The sequence below is a fragment of the Porites lutea genome, chromosome 3 (assembly GCF_958299795.1).
Source record: "Porites lutea chromosome 3, jaPorLute2.1, whole genome shotgun sequence".
NCBI lineage: Eukaryota > Metazoa > Cnidaria > Anthozoa > Scleractinia > Poritidae > Porites > Porites lutea.
The window spans coordinates 4,550,435-4,566,303 of record NC_133203.1 but is presented as its reverse complement, the minus strand read 5'-3'; the positions used below and the strand labels follow the sequence as shown (position 1 = coordinate 4,566,303).

The following is a 15,869-nucleotide window of genomic DNA, read 5'->3' as shown; positions in this document are numbered from 1 at the left end:
TCATTATTCCATTCAGTTCTTGAGATAACGCTTCAAACTTCAAACCTAATAAAATGTACTATTTTGCTTACTGGGCGGTGAACCTTAAAAGAGTTCCAAACGTTACCTGTTGTAAAGTTACATTTCAATTAAACTTTATACAGCAAAATATTTTTCATGCATCAAGTTTAAGTTGTTTAAATTGCGTTTAATTTTGTAAACAAATCTAAAAATTTGCTTACAAATAAATTAAAGGGTCAATGTCATTTTCATAAATCAAATTGGTTTCAATGCGATTGGCTTAGCTCAGGGAAATACAAGGCATTTATACCATTTAACGTCAACAATTTGGGTATTCTTGAAACACATTGCAAGGGCGTTCAACAATGTTCAAGGATTTTGTGCTAGTTTCTGCAGTCTTAATTCAGTTCCTTAGCTGCTGTCCTAAACAGATATCAGCAGTTTTGGATAAAGACTTAGAAATAGAAGAACGACATGGAAATACAGGACACTTCTCGGATGAAATAATGGCGGGAAATCGAGAAGAAAAAACGTCAGGGCGGACGGCTGATTGGAAACAGAGTGATGTATACCGCAGTGATTGTATGAAATAGTTCAAGTGTTTTTTTTTTTAAATGTGTTGTTTAAGGGTTCAAGTTTATAGAGGCCGACGGTGGGGCAAAGTAAGAGTTTGCGTAAGTGAGCTAGCGTGCGTGGGTTTAAGTTATTTCTTTGGCCAGTTTTTTTTTTTTCAAAAACCGTGATTCTTTTTTGTGTTTTAAAAATAATCAGATAGATGATTGTGCAGTTCTAAACGTCTTCTATTTCTTTATGGTCACTATCTTGTTATCGAATTCCACACAAACAGAACAAAAACGATGTGATTATGAGTCCGGATTTGTAGGGAAAAGAATCGATCGAAGAGTGGGTACACGCAAAGTCTCAACTTCAGTAATCCAAATTACTTTAAAGAGATTAAGTGTATATATTCCTGTACAAAGTTTATTCTCTGAGACAGGGCTTTTGGTCACGTTCCTTTAAAACAACGAAGTGTCAGATTCACTTGGAAGGAAACAACGTAAAGTTAGTTTCAAATCTTTACTAGCAAACTGTTTCAATTCAGTACAACTGCAAAATTTGGTCTTCGAAAAAATTTTAAATTGATAGAGAGTTCACTGCAAATTTATTTGTTTTAAGTCTTTTTGAAAAAGTGTTTTCCACCATTCAAGCCGATTGCATTCTTCTTAAACGGTGTATTATTTATTTTGTCTTTTTGTCAGCGGCGGTTTGTCCAAATGGCCGGTTTCATATCCATGAATACTTATACTTGCACAATAGTCACAAAATAATTCTAATCTTTGTTTCTTAAGATCCGGGCAAGTGTTCTGCGCCCAATAATGGCGGCTGCAGTCACCAGTGTGTTAACACTCCAGGAGGCCACAAATGTGAATGTCCGGACCCCGAGCTAATCTTATCGCCGGATAACAAGACGTGCTATGGTAAGCAATTGTCGTTAACGTGGTTAAACATGCAGAAATAGGCAAATACAATAAAATCCTTGGGTTTCAGTTTGTTGTTAGAAAACCTTCGAGTATCCGGCTTTTTAACAACAATCCTGGATACGTATGTATAGAACTTACTGAAGTGAGCGCGGTTTAAAGCACAAAAGCGAATAGTGTTTCGTGCGGATGCAAGTAGATCTGTCGAAAGGGCCTGGGTTAATGAGAGGAGTGCGGGCGTAGACAGGAAACAACAAGCATAGCCACATGCATCATCATTCTCTTCTATAAGAGAGAATAATCTATGAGAGCGAATGACCCATACGTGTCCCTCTTCCCAAGAAATAACTTTCACGGCGCACAGGGATTCGCTCTCTTTTTCTACCGTTAATACCCATTTATCACCAAGTACTGAATTGTACAATAACCTGTCAAAGTTTCAAGATTTTTAGTTAAATATTTAACGACTTGTCTGGGTTTTCTCTCTTTTTTAGCTCCAGGGGTCGACGTCCATTGCAACAGCCATAACATGACTATTGTTATTCCCAAGTCCCTCCTCCGCGGTATCGACCGAGAGCATCTTCGACTCCTGGACACCAGATGCAGAGCTAAGGAAACAGCATTACACTTCTCTCTCACTACACCACTGACCGGTTGTTTGACAACAAGCAGGCACACACCCTCCACTGTTGTGTACTCCAACTCAGTTTTAGAGATTCCCGTGGGTGCAGACGATATAATAACACGCGTGCGTGAAATAGAAATTCAATTCAGCTGTTTTTTTTCCAGATATGGGGTGACTTCATCCGTAAGCTGGAGACCCAGTCAGAGAAAACTGATGTTTAGCGATGAAGGAAAGGGAAAGTTCACCATTGCTTTGAAGATGTTTCCTGACCGCAAATTCCTTAGTCCTTACATGAAGAGCGATTTTCCTGTGGATGTGGTTCTACGCCAGCTTTTGTTCTTTGAGGTGTCAGTGACGTCAGATGATAAGAGGCTGTCAATCAGAGCAGATCGTTGTTATGCCACACCTTCTAATGACAGGAAGGACGACTTGAAGCACGAGTTGATTGAAAACAGGTGAATGAACTTGACATATAACTACTTCCTCGGTTTTATTAATGATATTAATGATACTCATGTAATGTTGATCGAGATTGAGGTGGAACCATTCCCTGCAGCATGTCCAACAGCATTTATATTAGTCCAGAATGTACTGAATCTGTAAACATTTATTAACCCTAAGTGAAACTGTATTTGTATTTTATTTTTGCTCCAATCTATAGATAATACATTAGTTGCACAATATTAATTAGTACAAGGTTGTTTAAACTACGTGTACATAAGAAAAAAAAGAAAAAAAATTAGAATGGAGAAGGGCACATTATAGTAAAACTAATTATGGCCCTTTAACAATATTGACTTTATTCTATTATAGCTTTGTTATTCATTAAAACACAAATAACACTATATTATTATATATGTACTGAGATTTACTGCAAAATGAATATGTCAAATAAAAATGATGCGTTGCAGAGTACACGCAATCTGATTGGTTGTACGATTTTTCTCACTAGTGAAAAATACCGTATGACCAATCACAACCCGCAGACGAAAGTTTTCACTAGTGACAAAAATCGTATCGATTTTCCCGCCTTTCACTGACGGCGTCACTAGGCAAAAGGAAAACCATGGCGTCTTCTTCGAGCAATTCAAGGTTTGCAGATATAACTTCAGTAGAGGAATTTATTGAAGGACAAGAAAACGAAAACACCAGGAAGAAAACTGAACAGAATGTTGCTTTGCTTAAGGAGTTTTTGAGGCTAAAAGATGAGTCAAGGCCTGTAGAAGAAATTCCCCCACACGAACTGAGTTCATTCATCAGCGAATTTATCATAACAGTAAGAAAGAAAGAAAACAACGAAGATTACGAACCCACTTCCTTGCGTGCTATGATGGCCAGTTTTGAACGGTATTTAAAGAAGAAGAATTACGGCTACAGCATTATGAGAGACGTCGAGTTTGAAAAAGCACGAACGGCATTAAAATCAAAACAAAGAGATCTCAAGAAGAAAGGCAAAGGCGATAAACCAAACGCTTCAGTTCCCCTCACAGAAGACGACATAAAACTGCTGTATGACAAAGGATTGTTAGGAAAGTCAACTCCTGAGGCTCTACTGAATACAGTTTGGTTCAACAACACAGTCTATTTCGGTCTCCGTGGTTGTAAGGAACACAGAGACATGTGTTGGGGCGATGTGCAACTACGCCAAACTACAAATGGCGAGGAATTTTTAGAGTATACTGAGAGACAAACTAAGACTCGAACCGGAGAAAATCCCAGAGATGTCAGGCAAATAAAACCGAAAATGTTTTCGGTTCAGGGAAGTGAAAGAGATCCCGTCACTGTTTACAAATTCTACGCGGAGAAAAGACCGTCGGAAATGAACGACAACAACGCGCCATTTTATCTAGCAGTAAATAACTGTAAAAAACAAGATTCTTCTAAACCATGGTTTAAAAAGTCAGCCGTTGGCGTGAACAAGCTGAATTCGTTAATGAAAAAAATGGCAGAAAAAGCCGGGCTGGGGCCCAATGTAAAGAACCATAGCGGTCGCCAAACAATGATCCAAACTTTAACAAACAACGACATCCCAGCGACAGATATTATTCAACTGTCGGGACATAAAAATCTTCAAAGTGTGACAAATTATTCTGTAGTTTCTGAAAAACAGCAAGTAAAAATGTCTCGTACTTTAAGTGAACTGATGTCCGGGAATGTGCATAGCTTAGAGAAAACTAATTCATCTCAAGTTGGAGAATGCTCCACTGATCCTTCAGCTAGCTCGGCGGGTCGCTCGGCGGCAGATCATCACCAACAAGCGATGTCGCTTTTCACGGGCGCTGTTATTCATGGAGGTCAATTCAGCATTTCTATTAACAGCCTCAATCAATCCCCGAAGTTGGCAATCCAAGAAGTTGAGGTAAAGTCTTCTCCAAAGAGGTACAAAATGCTAAAAGTACTGGACTCTGACTCTGATTAGAATGTATGCATTACTATAATTAGATTTACAAAACAGTAAACTTTTTCAAATTTTATATCTTAGTTACGGTTTTGAACGGCGATATTTAAAGCTGAAAATTTTCATTGTTATTTAAAGTTAAAGAATCGTTTAAAAGTAGACTTTGTTCCACTTTCTTCAGAGTCATTGAATAACTTTAATGTTGTAGGAAGTTTTGTACGTTCAGTTTGCTCGAATAAAATCATTCGCAACTCGTTGTGGTCTTTGTGTTGATTTCACCGCGCAATTGATAGTTGTTAACATTATTTTGTAATATCTCAGTACATATATAATAAACAAATTACCTCATGGTTGGTTCGCTTGTACGATTTTTATTCACTCGTTGTGAAGAATCGCAAACTCACTCGTTCGCTGCGCTCACTCGTTCGTTTTCGATTCTTCACAACTCGTGAATAAAAATCGTACGCACTCACCAACCATGAAGTAATCTCTATCTAGCCAGCTTCAAAAGACGCGGCCATCATCATCCAACCAAACTGTATCCAGGTCGGTTGTATCGCTGTAGAAATTCTTCTCTCTGTTTCGAAGAATCCAACCAAATAGAGTGTATATATTTACCGCCCTAGAAACCTTAATACGAAAGGTTAATCATTGCTGATTCCTACGACAGACAACACGAAAAACAACGACAACAATTAACAGCTATGGATAACTTTACCGTATTTCTTTTTTCAAGGTGTCCGGTTGACGAAACAGTAAAGCTCCTTCCTTCGCCTTCGCCTAGTGCCCAGCGGTTTTTCCTGGAAGCCTTCAAGTTTATTGCTGACCACCCACTTGTCTTTGTCCATTGTCACGTGATTATTTGTAACGCAACAGACCCAAATTCTCAGTGCGCTAAGCCCTGTCCGATAAGAGACCGAAAGAAGCGCTCCGAGGACCGTCACATGATCGATGAAGTGTACTCGGTGTCCCAGGGCCCCCTGCGTCTAGCACGTGAAAAACGTGACGATACCAACTCGATTGTTTTGGATAAGAAAAGTAAGTAACCTTAGGATCTGTTCCAGCTGATTCACAGTTTATACACCTTAACTTCGTCCAACACTGTTTCATGAATCATGCTTAATCATTTTTAAAATATGTGTTTACCAATGATAGATTTTATACCATGCTAATGGATCAGGTGAAAACGAAAACAGGATCAAAGAACGCTCACGCGGAACCCAACTCCATCCAGGGAGTTGGATCAACTGTTGGATTGTATCGGAAAAACATATTGGATGGCGTTGGACTAACATGCTACTAGGTGTTGGGCCAACACGTTGGGTGGTGTTAGATCAGCGTGCTGGATAGCGTGATGTGGCATGGTGTTGGACCAACAGATTTATTGTGGTAGACCAACTTACAGCAAGATGTTTGAAAAACATGTTGGGTGGTCTTGGACTAGCATGCTGCTTGGTGTTGAACCAACATGACCAGGCATGGTGGAAAAAATATTGGTTAAAAAAAGTTGGACGGTGTTGCACACCAAGATGGTGTTGGACCAACGTGTAGGATGGTGATGTTTTAGATCAACATGGTGGTACTGGTGTGGAAGAGTATAATGAACGGAATTGGACCAACATGCTCAGTGGTGATTGATAAGCACGGTTGGCTGGTGTTGGACCAACGTGTTTTATGGTCCTAGAACCACATGTTGGATGGCCCTGGAACAGCATATTGAATGGTCTGTACCACCATATTTTGTGATCAGTGTTGGACAAACGTCACGCCAATTCGGCTGCAAACAGAATTGGTCTCTTCCAAACTAGTTTTAATTAGCAATTTCAATACTTTTGAGGTTAAACAGATTTTGCCAGGAAAATGATGTCAGAAGATTGACGATTGGCAGCAAAAATTAATTTTCAATTTTTGATTTAACAACTGGCCCGTAAAGGTCAAATAAAAGGGTTAGAGAAATTGATTGAAAATTTGTCTCTAAAATCCATGTTCCGTGTTGTCAATGCAACACCTTTTAAAAAAGGACTGGACTTAAAAACCTCAGTCTTAAGTGATTAAGATTATCGTGTTTCTTTCTAGGCTACAGTCCGTTTCCCGTGATCGCTCTGTCAGTGTTCTGCGTCGCTTGCTTGGTGGGTACAGCAATGATAGCATACAACAAGTCACGCAAGAACCCAACTGGGTATTCCGTACTTGCAGATGGTTATGAACAGTAACGGGTTCAAGAGGAACTAAGAAGAAGAATAGACTGAACATAGATGAAAGGGACATAGGTGGAGGTGTCTTGATTTCTGCGAATAAAAACCAAAATAAAACTTAACTAAACAATTATTTGCCGTCACTAAATGATGCAGTAATAAACTTTCAAACAGGTATTAGTTGAATGCTTGAATATCTATCTTTACTGAAGTGGAATTACGTAAACCCCATGTTGAGGTAATCGTGCCCAATACCATTTAAGCGTCCGTAAAATTCTACGACTTTTCGGAGCTAAATCTTCTTTAGTTTTCAACAAATCACTTCGTAACTTGCCATCTTGACTGATTTTAAGGCATTCTTCCAAGCCCCTCCTGCAGTTGTTTGTCAACTAGTCCCAGTCCAGCAAAAGTTGAAAAATCGTGGAACGGTCTATTAGCAGGTTACTAAGTCAGCGCCGATATGTTGCCTGTGCTTATCCTTCTGTCATATGTCATTCAGCTTACCAACAACTGTTTACCAAATATGAAGATGGCTTCTGATAACTCGAACCATCGCTGACTCGAACCAAATTCGATTTTCCCTGGATTTCCTGTTATTTTACCCCCGGTTAACTCGAACCCATGATAACTCGAATCTGCTGCTAGCTCGAAGTAATTCTTGTTTCCACTTTAGATCATTTCTACGTAATTTTACTCTCGACAGCTAGAACTGTTTTAAGGGGGTTACCTCGGTGTAAGAACCTGTGAACTTTTTCTTTGTTTCGCGCCTTTTGTTTCTCTAGGCTCTATTGTGTTTACTTCTTTGTTTTCTTCGTTTTACGTGATCCGTGAGGTTAACAGGTTCTTACACCGAGGATGAGCCCTGAATTCATTTCAAAACAACCCTGTCTATTCTTTGTTTGTACTTCAGTTTGTTATTCGGTGTCCATCTCTATAAATTGTATCAACCAAACTTTGTTGCTTAAATTCCTTTTTCAATATATTAATCTATATCTCTTGCTCCCCTTGAAGTGAAGTGTGCATGATACTTGTATTCCCTCCTCATCTATTTGCCTATTTCCTTATTTTCCGTGATTTGCATCGAACGCCCGATGACTTGAACTAGAGGGTTCGAGTTATCGGTAGGCGACTGTAAGAAGTTCTCATATACAACTCAATTGAGATGGCTCTTGAGACGACTTCGCCTTAAATCACTAATGCACGACAACTACGCGGTACAAATGAATTAACCTGACTGTTTTCTGCAGCTTACACAATATATCAATATTTACTGAGCACAAGAGTATTTTTTGGTTTCATGGCGATACGCGCGTTAATATCGCAAGTTCCAATTCACGTTGCGTTTATCGCTACATCGAGGTCTCGGTCGGAGATTTCCCTGTAATGTCAATGACCTCACCTAGCCGCCTAATTATTAACAATTATTGGATGAGGTTTAGCAAAATATCGTGATTCGTCGGTGGCGAGCAGATCAATTATTTGCCGAAGCCGAACACTGAGGCGAGACACTAACAAATCACAATATTTTGTGATAACCGAGTTCAATAATTGTTTTATCATCGGTCACCGAGTTTGTTTTTTAATTAATATCATAGGTGACGAATTACGCCTTAATTTTGGCGCGAAATTTCAGCGTTAATTTTTAATTTCACATGTGAAATTACAAAATTGCCATGGCAACCCTTCCGTACGTCTCAGTGTCAAGATGGCGACGAAGTTTTAAAATGCCGTGAATGAAGACGTCAGGGCACAAAAAGACGCTTTAGAAAACCTGAACACACAAGAAAACATCAAGAAGGATTCTAACAGGTATTTGGCCGAAAAAGTCTGAAAAATTCTGAACTTTATAAACCAAATTTAAGGTCTAAACATTTGAGAGAGTGGAGTTTTTTGGACAAAACGCGCGTGAAATTATTCCCTAATTTCACGAGTCACCATTTCATTACACATACGAATATCTGACATTTTGCAAGCAAGAGCGATTGTAAGAAGGAGAAAAGTGCGGTTTCATTTACGCATGAGCAGCATAATTTTTGCAGCCAAACACAGATGAACGACATTGCGCATGAGCAAACCATTATTTGCAGGCAGTTATTTTTCCAGGTCACGGGGTGGGCTCTCGGCCAATGAAAGGGAAGAAAAATTTGCGTTGAATGATAACTGCAGTTATTCGTGCGTCAGTATGTACGCGGCTAGATCTTTTCTTGTTTCATAAACACAGCCATCGGCCCAAGTAAGACATTTGATGGAATCATTCAGAACGGGTTATGGGCTCCTGATCAGAAGCAATTGAAAATTTGAAATAGCAGCTGAAATTACTAATTCGATAACATTTGTAAATTATGAAACAGTTCTCACCCATGTCCAGCTTGAGTTGTTTGTCTTTCTGCATAAACATTGTATAATATCACGATGAAGAAAGCTTATTTTATGAGTCTATCAGTCAATCAGTCAAGTAATGAGTCAGGTCGGGGTTAAGCACCGAAAATTGCCGTTATTAGGGTTAAGCACTCAAAACACTTATCATGTTATAGGGTTAAGTACTGACCAAAGTAAAAATGCCTTTTAGCATTGATTTAGGGTTTGTTTTGTCTCTATATGTACCGTATGCATTTATAAAAGTAGTTATTGTCTGCAATTCCGAGAGATTCGAACTTTTTTTTTTTACTTGACTTATGACTCACTTACGCTTATTTCTTATCGCGATGGGGTCATTTTAATGCAAATACGAGAGTTAATTGTATTAAGTTTTTCTTTGTTGTTCACATGTTACAAACTACCAATGTCAGCGAGGTCTAAATAGAAATGGCTTTAATGCATGAGCACAAGGAATAATACTGACAAGATTTCGAAGTGTTTTGGTAACCATAGTAACATTGTGAAAATGATTCATTGCAATAGGCCTTGCAATGAATTCCCTTAACTTCCTCGAAAAAAGTGTTAGTTCTACAACCTGAAAAGAAGACATGTATAAATAACCTTTATATTGCATATCCCAACGAATAACAAATAGGGTGATGATTGCATATAATATTTAAGTGTGTCATCTTGAATCAAATTAGACTTCATCAAGGAAACAGTCACGAATATTTACAAGTATGTTTTCCCTTATTAAAAAAAAAATGTCTCGAGAGGGAAAGAGAAGATTCGGAAATATTTTTGATAAGGTATAATGTAAAAAATAAAAATTAAAAAACTTGTTATTCCATCGAGTTATTGATATTAAAATTGAAATTTGATGTGTTCATAAATAGATTAAGAGCCTAATGGCTTAAAATGTGCCCTTTCGCTTGGTTATTTGACGGTTAAATCAAAAAAGAGTTCAAAATGTTACCTAACGTACGGTTATATTTAGGACCACTACAATAATTATGATTTCATAAATTTAACTCTTGATAGTTTATATTGCCTTGTTTTTAAAACAAACTCAACATTCGTTGACAAATTAACAGAAAGGGTCAATGTCATTTATATCAATCAATTTGATAGGCTTAGCTCAGGAAAAACAAGGCATTTATATCGAGCATTTGGGTATTCTTAAAGCACAGCGGAAGGGCATTTAACATGTTGAAGCATTTTGTGCCAATTTCTGCAGTCTTACTTCAGTTCCTTGGCTGCTGTCCTGGGAAGATATCAGCAGATGGACAACTGGGTGATGTATACAGTGATGGTACGAAGTAGCTCATGTATTTTTTAAAAGTGCGTTGTTTCAAGGGCTCAATATTTAAAAAGGCTGCGTGGGTTTCCGTTTTCCGTTAATCAGTTGGGGGTTTTTTTGTTTTTGTTTTTGTTTTTGTTTTTCAAAAATCGTGAGTCTTTTTTGTCTTTTAAAAGATTTCGAGCCTTAATAGATAGATCATTGGGCAGTTTAAAAATTTCGTGTGTATTTCTTTAGGGTCGATATCGAATCGCCAACACCGAAAAAACAAAACCGATATGAGTCTGGTTTTGGAAAGAAAAGAACCGGTGGTCGTAGATGGGAGTTAGGCATTTAAAAAGCCACGCTCTGTCATAGTCATAAACCGTTACCGACTTCCGTGTTACCTCACGATCTGTTTTAAAGAGATCAAGTATATCATATTTCTGTATAAAATTTATACAGATCAAGAGTTCGGCACTTGGATGTAATGTCGAAGAAGCGGGAACGAGAGAACTTTAGTTTCAAATCTTGACTTGAAACCATTTCAATTCTGTACAACTGAAAAATTTGGTATTCGATGAATTTTGAATTGAGAAGAGTTCAGTTTTGCACGCTGTAAATTTATTCGTTACCTATTTTGGGAGAAATCTTTGCAACCAAGTAGACTGCGTCCTTCTAATCTTTTATTTAAATGCTGTCTATTCATTTCTTTCCTTTGTCAGAGGCGCTTTGTCCAAATGGTTGGTTTCATATCCATGACTCCTGTTATAAATTTTCAACTGCAAAAGCCCTGAGATGGGATGCAGCAAAGCTCTCCTGTGAGGCCATGAGTTCTCACCTTTTGATAGTCAACTCAGATTCTGAACAACTGGCAGTCGCCGGTGCTATTAGAAGAACCTCTACTATGTGGATTGGCTTGCACAGGGACGACAACAATAAGAACCAGTGGATTTGGGTCGATGGACAGAAGGTTACTTACTCCAACTGGGGTGTTGGAGAACCTAATAACATCAATGAGGAGTGTGTAGTGATGAACACGTCTCCTTCAGGAAAGTGGTACGACGACCGATGTTCAGAACGCCGCCCTTACATTTGCGAAAAAGAAGGTAGGTCGGAGAATTTATGCTTATACAGGCCGAATCTTCAGCCTCTGCTAAAGGCCACTGAACATTTTTTGAGTTCAATTTTATCCTTGGCGCAAGGGTTTTTCTTTTTCAATTCTTATTTTTCTCTTTTTTTTTATGAATAAAATTCAACTACGTCACTTATATCTACAACTGAACAATAGGAGTTTTAAGGTAGACAGTCACAATACTGAATGTCGAAAAAGAAAACTGTGAGGTAGGGTTTGGCAACGAACGAATAGTACTTTTGAATCAAATATAAGGTTATCCATCATTCACTTTCTACTTTTGTAGTGTATTCAGAGAGGTGTAAACAAGATAATTTGACAGTTTCCTTGTGGTCATATCTTAAACTTATAAAGCAAAGCAATAATAAAGGATTAATAAAACAGTATGGAATTGTTGTTTGTGTAAACCTGACATTTAAACTATTTAAGCCGAGCAGTGAAAGATGTTCAAATATATGCCGATTGCTTGTCATTAGTAACCAAATTGTTCTCTTTCTTAAGTTTTGGACAAGTGTTCTGCGTCCAATAATGGCGGCTGCAGTCACAAGTGTGTTAACACTCCAGAAGGCTACATATGTGAATGTCCAGACCCCGAGCTAATCTTATCGTCGGATAATCGGACGTGCTATGGTAAGTAATTGTTGCCAACTTAAATAAACATGCACAAATAGGCAAAAACAGTAAAATCCTCGGGTTTCAGTTTTCCGTTAAAAAAACCCTTCAAGTTTCAAACAACAATTTTGGATATTATGTATAGAACTTACTGAAGGAAGCGCGATATTTAAAGCAAAAAAGCGAATAATGGTTCGTGTGGTTGCGTGTTGATCTGTCGAAAGGGCATGGATAACGAAAGGGGTGGGAGTGTAGACAGGTATCAACAAGCAAAGCTACATGCATCATCATTCCCTACTACATGAGATATAATCTAAGAGAGCAAATCCCCTATACGTGACCCTCTTAAAATGTCAGCGTTTCAACATAATTAGTTAAATATTTAAGAACGTTTCTTGGTTTTCTATTCTTTTTAGCCCCAGGGGTCGACGTCCATTGCAACAGCCATAACATGACTATTGTTATTCCCAAGTCCCTCCTCCGCGGTATTGACCGAGAGCATCTTCGACTCCTGGACACCAGATGCAAAGCTAGAGAAACAGGAACACACTTCTCTCTCACTACACCATTGACCGGTTGTAAGACAACAAGCAGGCACACACCCTCCACTATTGTCTACTCTAACTCAGTTTTAGAGATTCCCGTGGGTGAAGAAGATATCATAACACGCGTGCGTGAAATAGAAATTCAATTCAGCTGTTTCTATTCCCGATATGGCGTCACTTCATCCGTTAGCTGGAGACCCAATCAAAGAAAACTCATGTTTAACGATGAAGGAAAGGGAAATTTCACCATTGCTTTAAAGATGTTTCCTGATGGCAGCTTCCTTAGTCCTTACATGAAGAGCGATTTTCCTGTGGATGTGGTTCTACGCCAGCATTTGTTCTTTGAGGTGTCGGTGACGTCAGATGATAAGAGGCTGTCAATCAGAGCAGATCGTTGTTATGCCACACCTACACAGAATAGGATGAACGTCTTAAAGCACGAGATCATTAAAAACAGGTGAATGAACTTGCTTTCTCGGTTTATTAAAGACACTAGTGTAGTGTTGATCGAGATTCAGGTGAAACCAATTCTTGCAGCATGTCCAAAAAAAATTAGTTCAGAAAATTCTGAATCTGCAAACATTTACTAACCCTGAAAAAAGTTGTATCGCTGTAAAAATTATTTTCTATCTTCCGCAGAATCCAACAAAATATAGTGAAAAAACCTTAATGAGAAAGGTTATCATTGCCGATTACTACGACAAACAACATGAAGAACAACAACAACCTTAATTACCAGTTATGGATAACTTTACCCCTTTTCTTTTTCCAGGTGCCCGATTGACGAAACCGTCAAGTTCCTTGCTGCGCCTTCACCTAGTGCCCAGCGGTTTCGCCTGGAAGCATTCAAGTTTATTGCTGACCACCCACTTGTATTTGTCCATTGTCACGTGATTATTTGTAACGCAACAGACCCAAATTCTCAGTGCGCTAAGCCCTGCCCGATAAGAGACCGAAAGAAGCGCTCCGAGGGCGGTCACATAACCGATGATGTGTACTCGGTGTCCCAGGGCCCCCTTCGTCTAGCACGTGAAAAACGTGAGGACACCAACTCGAATGTTTTGGATAAGAAAAGTAAGTAACATTAGGGTCTGTTCCAGCTGGTTTACAGTTTGTCCACCTTACTTCGTCCAAAACCGTTTCGTGAAACATGCTGCATTATTATAAAAATATGTGTTTACCGTTCATAGATTTTATACCATGCTAATGGATCAGTTAAAAACGAAAACTGGATCAAAGAACGCTCAAGCGGACCCAACACCATCCAGCAATGCTGGACCCACATGTTGGATGGAGTTGGCTCAACATGTGTGATGGTGTTGGATCAGTATGATGGATAGTGCTAAATCAACATGTTGGATGGTGGTAGACCCAACAAATGACATGGTGCTGAACTAACATATCTTCCGATTCAGCTGCAAGCAAAAATTGCAATTCTTATACTTTTGAGCTTAAAAGGCTTTTGGCGGGAAAATGATATCAAAATATCGACAGCAAAAATTAATTTTAAACTTTTGATTTAACAACTGGTCCGTTAACTTCAAATTAAAAGCCATTAGGAAATTTCATCCTGATAAGATTAGACATTTTTACTAAAATGCATGTTCCGTGTTGACAATGGAACACCTATTAAAAAAGGACTGGACTTAAAAACCTCATTCTTAAGTGATTAAGATTATTGTGTTTCTTTCTAGGCTACAGTCCGTTTCCCGTGATGGCTCTGTCAGTGTTTTGCGTCGCTTGCCTGGTGGGTACAGCAATGATGGTATACAAAAAGTCACGCAAGAACCCAACTGGGTATTCCGTGCTTGCAAATGGTTATGAACAGTAACGGGTTCAAGAGGAACTAAAGAAGAATAATAGACTGGACAGAGCCGACGGGGAATAGATGGAGGTGTCCTAATTTCTGAGAATACAAACTAAAATAAAACTAAACTAAACTAACTTGCAGTCACTAAATAATGCACTAATAAACTTTCAAACAGGTATTAGTTGAATGCTTGAATATCTCTCTTTACTTTAGTGGAATTATGTAAACCCCACGTTGAAAACACGCGTTGGTAGTCGTGTAGGCCTGTCAACCCCATTGTACACAGAATCGTGCCCAATAATATGATACCACAGGCAGCCCAAGCGCACTATGAGTGGGTTCGGGCTTCAGAGGAACACTATAAAAGTAGTCGATGGAAAGAAAGTCGACTAAACGGCGTTTAAACCGGCCGTAGGACACAGAGTAGCTATGAACTAAAGGTAAGGGAACTTTTTTGAATCAATATGTCGCGTGATCATGATTATTTTTCTCTTAGCGTTGTAGATTCGAATACATGTGATAAAATTCGAACAATAAGGGCCCGAGTCACGTGCAAGAAATATCGACCTTCGTTATCTTAAAGGATACTATTACAGATAGACAAACAAGAAGACTTCGTATCTTTAAGATTTTTACATTTTTTTGGCATCAGATAATACACTAATAATTCTCGTATATTCCGACCAAATGACCTCTGAAGCCCGAATCCACTCATAGTGCGATTGGGCTGCCTGTGATGATACAAACGTCTGCGACTTTTCGGAGCTATATCGTTGGTAGTTTTCAACAAATCACTTCGAAACTTCTCAAAGCGACGTCGCGCTGCTCCAAACTTCATCGCGCTTATTCTATCTCATTCAATTCGTCAAATATTAGCTATTTGTTCTGGAGTTGAATTCTAAATGCTATGTGGAAGTTCGGGAAAAGAAAAGGAAAGTCGTTGCCTTGTGTTCACGTGCTCCACAAAACATGAAATTAGGCATTTTCACGTCGTAGTCGTGCAGTGACGGCAAAAAAATGTGCAAAAAAGTGTGAAGTGTGTGAAAAGTTCTTGTTTTTCCAATCTAAACCTATTGCTTTTATGCCGTACTCGTTGACGTCCCCGTCGTCTCATCGCTAACCAAAAGTGGTTACACCCTGGTTTTGAGTATTCAGTCGTCATGGAAACGAATCTGGATGGAACACTTCTGCAGAGGCAATCCTCCCTGTATAGGTCCATGCATTTGAGGTATCCTGGGATGGCATACCCCACAAGGGGTAGGATATCCAATTGTCTTTTGACTAAATAGCGTTACCTATAAAATCTTACGCACCTCAGACCATGTCCTAAACAATCTTTAAGAAACAAAGAAGTTTTCATTTTTTTCGTTGCCCAAACAAGGTCTAGAGATGCTCTTTTCGCCCAAACGTGGTCATGTACCCCCCACCCCTGGG

At 38.9% G+C, this 15,869-nt stretch overlaps 3 protein-coding genes across 3 annotated transcripts; all 3 read left to right on the top strand.

Moving 5' to 3' along the window:
• The first annotated feature begins 365 nt into the window (after positions 1-365).
• On the top strand, positions 366-2,562 carry LOC140931463 (ZP domain-containing protein-like). The gene is made up of 3 exons (XM_073381276.1): positions 366-582; positions 1,350-1,478; positions 1,973-2,562. Exons 1-3 carry the CDS (start codon positions 366-368, stop codon positions 2,560-2,562), a joined length of 936 nt encoding a protein of 311 aa, XP_073237377.1.
• A 393-nt stretch (positions 2,563-2,955) lies between these two features.
• Positions 2,956-4,522, top strand: LOC140931462 (uncharacterized protein KIAA1958-like). The gene has a single exon (XM_073381275.1). It carries the CDS (start codon positions 3,170-3,172, stop codon positions 4,520-4,522), a length of 1,353 nt encoding a protein of 450 aa, XP_073237376.1. The 5' UTR covers positions 2,956-3,169.
• Positions 4,523-5,205: 683 nt separating this feature from the next.
• LOC140931461 (pancreatic secretory granule membrane major glycoprotein GP2-like) lies at positions 5,206-14,456 on the top strand. The gene is made up of 8 exons (XM_073381274.1): positions 5,206-5,539; positions 6,578-6,700; positions 10,292-10,366; positions 11,059-11,442; positions 11,970-12,098; positions 12,497-13,082; positions 13,398-13,699; positions 14,320-14,456. Exons 1-8 carry the CDS (start codon positions 5,206-5,208, stop codon positions 14,454-14,456), a joined length of 2,070 nt encoding a protein of 689 aa, XP_073237375.1.
• Positions 14,457-15,869: the final 1,413 nt, after the last annotated feature.

Coding starts and splice junctions, on each gene's coding strand:
- LOC140931463 (XM_073381276.1), top strand. CDS start 366: ATGTTCAAGGATTTTGTGCTAGTTTCTGCAGTCTTAATTCAGTTCCTT. Junction 583..1,349: donor TGATGTATACCGCAGTGATT/GTATGAAATAGT, acceptor TTGTTTCTTAAG/ATCCGGGCAAGTGTTCTGCG. Junction 1,479..1,972: donor GGATAACAAGACGTGCTATG/GTAAGCAATTGT, acceptor TCTCTTTTTTAG/CTCCAGGGGTCGACGTCCAT.
- LOC140931462 (XM_073381275.1), top strand. CDS start 3,170: ATGGCGTCTTCTTCGAGCAATTCAAGGTTTGCAGATATAACTTCAGTA.
- LOC140931461 (XM_073381274.1), top strand. CDS start 5,206: ATGGATAACTTTACCGTATTTCTTTTTTCAAGGTGTCCGGTTGACGAA. Junction 5,540..6,577: donor GATTGTTTTGGATAAGAAAA/GTAAGTAACCTT, acceptor GTTTCTTTCTAG/GCTACAGTCCGTTTCCCGTG. Junction 13,700..14,319: donor GAATGTTTTGGATAAGAAAA/GTAAGTAACATT, acceptor GTTTCTTTCTAG/GCTACAGTCCGTTTCCCGTG.